General features: G+C 39.2%; 1 protein-coding gene across 3 annotated transcripts in view; it reads right to left on the bottom strand.

Moving 5' to 3' along the window:
* Positions 1-1,046: 1,046 nt before the first annotated feature.
* Positions 1,047-6,000, bottom strand: part of Dse (dermatan sulfate epimerase) — a 56,097-nt gene continuing 51,143 nt past the window's right edge. For all 3 annotated transcript variants that reach the window (XM_028782691.1, XM_028782690.1, XM_028782692.1), the window contains 2 exons: positions 5,192-5,399; positions 1,047-3,348 (listed from right to left, as the gene is read on the bottom strand). In XM_028782691.1, the coding sequence (XP_028638524.1) occupies positions 1,590-3,348; positions 5,192-5,399 (1,967 nt within the window). In that variant the 3' untranslated portion in view covers positions 1,047-1,589. The remainder of the gene's footprint in view (positions 3,349-5,191; positions 5,400-6,000) is intronic.

The raw sequence follows: 6,000 nt of genomic DNA, 5'->3' as shown, positions 1-6,000 counted from the left end.
TCTGGTTAGAGAGGATCATGCAACGATGATGAATGCATTATCTAGCCTGAACCTAATTTGTTATTAATTTAAAAGGAAAGCTAGATTTGGCTCTCACTTGGACTTTCCATCTCTGTTATAAACTATGCTCGTGTTTTGGAGCTGAGGTCAGCTTTTCTTTGTAACCTCAAAGAGTAATCCTCCCCCAACTCCTTAAAAAAAAAAAATCCCTTTCAGACAATTCATCTTTTTGAATGAGAAAGAAGAAAAGAGAGGACTGTTGAATGAGGTTAAGTAAACGGAGAATCTGTCACATAAAGCAAGTTTAAATTCCAGTAAAAGCAACCATGCAGGACAAACGGAAGCATTATTCTTCGGAAAACATCATTCTTTAAACAGTGTGTAATGACATCCTCCCTAGAGATTACCATCCCCTGTGAGGGACAAACTACTTGCTCAGAAGTCAGCTTCTCTGCTTCGAACATAAGACCGGTAGCTCTGCCCAAAGTCAAATTTACATTTTTCTTGTGCAAAATATTCAAATTAGAACCATGAAATGGTACTCACAGGACTTTCCTGGGGTTCGAATCTTTGATGCCTACTGCTGTTTCTCTGAACATAAAGGCCCAGACAAGACTGCTTTATGCTTAGCTCCATAAATCAGTGAGCATGTCTTTATTCCAAGTGTATGCTCAAAACATTTCCCGTTTTCAAGGGAGAAATTTATCAGCCTCAAATACACTATATGTAAAATGACTTACGCTTTTAGTCCAAGTGCTCTAGCAGAAACTGTGGGCTGTATTTCCAGCATTCTCTGCTGCTGTTAGCCCCAGCGGACATGATTGTACCTAACAGAAATGTTGTTTTACTTAGGCAACCAGATATTGGTTTCTGTGTTAACTGTTTGAAATATGCTTAGACAAGAAAAATATAAAGAGTGAAATTACGTTTTTCAAAAATCAAGTAAGTTTAATGAATGCATAGTCAAATAAAGACCTTTCTTGGAAGATTCTGGAAAATGTAAATGCACTTTGAATTTAATGGAACACAGAAGAAGCAAACCAGAGCAGGAGAGATCATAACTATGATTGGTTTATTTAGCAAAATAAACTTGAAGAAACTTTTCTAGTTAAAAACATCAGAATCACACCAAAACTTTAGTCCTATGTTCTTTGGTATTGAGTTTCAAGATATAAAATAGTTTATTTTGAAAACTTTAGCCATTAGGTCTATAAACATTTTACATAAAAAGGAAAGAGAATATGAAATTACCTGTTACTGTATTATTTATCAAAAATCCACAATTCATTTTTTCTTTATATTAACAGAAATATGATATAAAAACAGACATTTTTGTCTCTTCTATTAGGAACTGGTCAGTCAGCAAAGCCAAACATTCCCAGAAACACAGGGGCCAGCCAAAGCTATTCTTATTCCTTTGGTACATCCTTTGTGTATCTAGTTCAGAGTTCTCCATTCCCCTGCTTTAATGTGTGAAAATATCTTCCCTTAAATTTGCCAAATAAATCTGGGGAAGAAATAACAAATTAGGGAATATATATATATATATATTCATTCATTCATAAACTCTCATGATCATGGCTCTGGTGTTAGCACTGAGATTGAGAACAGGAGGAATATAACCACAATAAGACACAGCTATCTATTAGGAGGACCACATAAAGACACCTTTGGCCATGGAGGCTCTGAGCCCTCTGGAAATAAGTCAGTTGCATTGCCAACATGACAAAGAAAATGACAATGTTCAGAATCAAGAAGAGTCTGGTGTAGGAGGCCGACAGTGAAGGTGCTTTGTTGTGACTTGTCACCATCCGCCCCTGTCCAAAGCCACCTTTCATGGAACCCCTGTTTTTATGCTTCTCGTATGTGACATCAGCAAAATCCAAAAGGTCTTTCATTTCTTCATCTTCATCTATGGGCTGTTCTTTCTGTGCTAAAATCTGAGCTTTCTGTCGGATCTTCTTCTCATTGACTTCAATCTGTGCAAAAATATCAGGGACAGCATCCACAAATTTGTAATGCTTGCCTGCCCTTTGGCTTTTCTTTGACTTGCCTCGCTGCTGCCGCTGTTGCTGGGATATAGCAAAAATCCTGTCAATGGCCTCCTCTGTTTGTCTCTTATCTGAAAACCTCAGTAGGCGCTCAGCAGTCTTCCTAAAGCTAGCTGTGTTCTGGACTCGAGATAGGATCTGCTTCTCGAGCAGCTGGAACACGGGCTTAAAATGCTGCAGATTCTGTTCCACGATAGCAGCATAATCTTTCACTTCAGGGACAGTGGTGCTTTTGATGGCTGAACTCTGGTCAAACAGAATTTTCTGATGATCTGCAATGACCTGTGCAAAAGCAGACTGTCCCGTGTTCTCACCCGTCCACAGGTAAGTTGCGTAGGCATGTTCGCTAGTAGCTATGAACACATCCAGCCGCTCAAGGTCCCCATGGATGCTGAAGCTCTGAACATCCACAGATGGCCCTATGAAGAGGTAAGCTGCCCTGGTGATGGGACTTCGAAGATGCATGGTGACATTCACATAATTTGTTCCATTGTAGGGATAGCCCCGAGGATACGTCACTGAGGCAAAGGTTGCTTTTTCACTATAACCAGTATCATCCATCCAGTACATTTTATAGAGACCGTCTCGCTGCCGGATGAAAGCTCCATGGACCCCATCTACGACTGTCTCCTCGAAGGGGACATCCACATTGTGGAAGAAACTTGCTGCTGTCTCCAGGGGGCTCTCCTCCCCCAGGTGTATCTGGTCTACAAGGAGGAGAAGCTGTGGGTGGAGGAGGATAAGATTCCGTTGAATGTTCTTCAGGTTGAGCATCGGGTTATATGCACCTACGCCTTCTCCTCGAATAAAAACGACCCCATCCTTTTCCTCTGCGGCAATTACTCTCCCCTGACAGCTGGCTGCCAGGTCATGCTTGTATTTTGACCATTTTGATGAACAATCTTCTGTGACCTGACCCTCCCAGGGAGAAAAGCAAGTCTTTGACACAGCTGGAGAAAACATTAGAACATTGTTAAAGAAGGTGTACTTCGGCCCATACAGGGCCTCAGTAATGAATGGCACACCATTGGGGGCAAAAGTGAAAGAATTTTGGTCAGGATGCTCATGTCCTGCATTAAAATTTCTCCATCCTTTAATCCAGTCTTTATATTTGTTTCTGTGGACAATGTCATATATTGCACGCCCCCCAAGTTTTCCTGACTTGAAGGAAAGGAACGATCTGTTAATTTCTGCAGGTAGTGCACTTCCATAAGTCACAACACCCCAGTCATCAAAATAATGCAATGTTGGGGTACCAAAATCTGGAGGAGGAATCGGTTTCAAGCTGGCATCATACCTGAAGGGAATAAATGTTTAAAATGTAAATGGTTTACTGAACTAAGTAATAAGAAGTCACTAGAACTATGATGCCACACAATATGGTTGCAAAACACAATCTACAGATGCTACCCAGGGCAGGGCAGAATATCAGGGACATATCACAAAACACTCTCAGATCAGCATGCACCAGGTGGAGCTCTGTGGACGTCATGGAAACACACTGTATAACCCATGTTACTGGGCTGGAGATGGAAATAATTTCTGCCACCAACCTCTACTTAGATATTCTTTACTAGGCAACTTCAGAGTTGCCATCCAAATTGCTGGGGCTCACAGATGTAAACATTTCATCACCATTCTAGTCAATAGGTTCCTACTCTAGAGAAATCCATGTTAGGCTCTGGATCTGAACATCCAGCTGGACCTGCACCAAAGAGCTGTTCTACAGGAGCTAATGATTAGTCTGGAATCTGTTCCTCTGTCAGATGTTTCCCCTCTAAAACTATTAAAACATGGTAGAACTTTATAGAGGAGACACAATGTACTGTGAATATCATACCAAAAACTATAAATGGGTCAAATGACAAGAAACAAACATTGGCACATTTAAAACTGGCTACTGCTGAGCACAGAACCAAAGGTTTTGGTTTGTTTTAACTTGTGATCAGAAATAGATTATTTTTATTTATGTTCAATGTCCATTAATAGAATTTGATATTTAACACAAAATACTACAGTGATGAAGAATATAGATGATTATTTTTGATGGGCGAGACCTTGAAAAGGTCTCATGATGAGGAAAAGGAGGTAGACTGATCACAAGCTCAAACATACTTTTGCCTAGTGAGCCAATAGGATACATAGTTGAATTGGTGTTACTGGTGTTTGTTTTTCCCATTTCTAGAGTCTCAGTGTCAGAAGATGAGAAATCTTCTTTGTACTGAAGACTAGTATAGTAGTTGCTTAATTAAGGTAACATAACAAATGCACAGAAAGCTAAATGACCATCTTCTCAGCTCTTGGTAGGTTTGAATATTCTCACAAAAGCACATTTTAAACTTCAGATGCAGCATTAGCTTAACTCCTACAGCTAGATTTCTAGAACTCTCTTGATTGCTTATTTATGCATAAATAAATATGTATTTGTATAATTACTGTATAGTCTCTGAAAGGAGCAAAGGAATACTTGCATATAATATCTTAAATTCTTCTGTGAAATGAGTTTTACAATGCTGGTTAAATGATAGGCAGTTACTCCTATAATATTTTTCACCTTGTTGAAACTCCAGGGAAGGGTATGTGGAAATAAAGTCAAGAAAATTCTGAAAATGCTAATTTGGGGGTTGAATATGCAATGAATTCAGTATGTTTTCAAAACTCAACAATCAACTGTGATTTTGACTTTAATTTACTTTATGGCAATGTACTTGACAATACTTAAAAAAATGAGACGCAAGCTTCTTCTGGGCTTAAAAGATTACAGCAAAAAGAATTACATGGTCTTTTAATTATCAAAGCGAAGCTGTCAGATTCTGTGAGCACATTGAACAGCTGTGAGACTTGAGGACAGCTGTGCGCTTATAAGATTATAATGCTCCATTTACCGAGACAAAAAAAAATTTTACTACTTTTCTGGGGGGGTATGACCATCAGATTAATCTGATCAAAACTGTGAGTCTTTCCTTCTTACGATGTAAAAAAATGAATGATATAAAATCAAAGCAAAGCAGGTTCATCTATGAAATAGTCCAAGGTTAGGACACCTCTAGTATAAGAAATGCAAATGGTAATTAGATCATCAACACGAAGAACTGTTTCTTCACTGGATTCACTGGAAAGCCAGCTCAACAATGTCATACCAGAGAAATTCTGTATGTAGAGTACACCAGCGTTGCCCTTTGGATGGTGTACCTGGACCTTCCACCACACGGTTCTTTCTGATTTGGTCAGCCAGCCAGTTTCCACTCCCATTACGCATGACAAATTTATCCAGGAACACTAATTGACTTTCTGGACCATAAAACCAGTTGTAGTTTGAGTCTGCAATGGCCACAGTTCTTTGAAACCCTGTGGGGAAAAAATGTTTGAAAAGATTGAATTTAAAGCTGTAATTTCCTAGAAAGGTCCAAACAATGATGATGTTGCCTGTTTTAAAATTATAATTAATAGTTTATCTTAGATAAAAGTAAACAAATCTGTGATATTCATGGCCTGTGTCATACCAATTTACCATCATTGCCCTGAAAGCTGGTATCTGTTGCTGGTAACAGATGTGACACACCCTGGCCCCCTCCCTCACTCTCAATGTCCACTCTAGGAATGATGAAGTTTGCATGTAGGACAGACACCACCTTCTGCAGGTACGGTTCTGAAGCTGTAATGAGTGCTAGGATTTTCTGCATATCAATTTGCTTTCTAGGCCAAGATAAGATGTAGGCTGCTTCAGTCTGGCTTCCAATAGAGTACAACTTAATTGGCGTATAATGGAGAAGACAAAAACTGAATTCCCAGGAAGGCTTCTACTGGAATTAAAGGAAGGAAAAAATGCAAAAATCAGAGTTGGGTATCATTACTGGAGTTAGGGAAGAAAACCAAAAGCAAATTCACGTATCATAGAGCAGAAAGGAAGAAAACTCTGTGCCAAACAAGAATAATCATTACTGTAATA

Source organism: Grammomys surdaster, unplaced genomic scaffold, assembly GCF_004785775.1.
Source record: "Grammomys surdaster isolate TR1022 unplaced genomic scaffold, NIH_TR_1.0 842, whole genome shotgun sequence".
Classification (NCBI taxonomy): domain Eukaryota; kingdom Metazoa; phylum Chordata; class Mammalia; order Rodentia; family Muridae; genus Grammomys; species Grammomys surdaster.
This window is presented reverse-complemented; position numbering and strand designations above follow the sequence as displayed.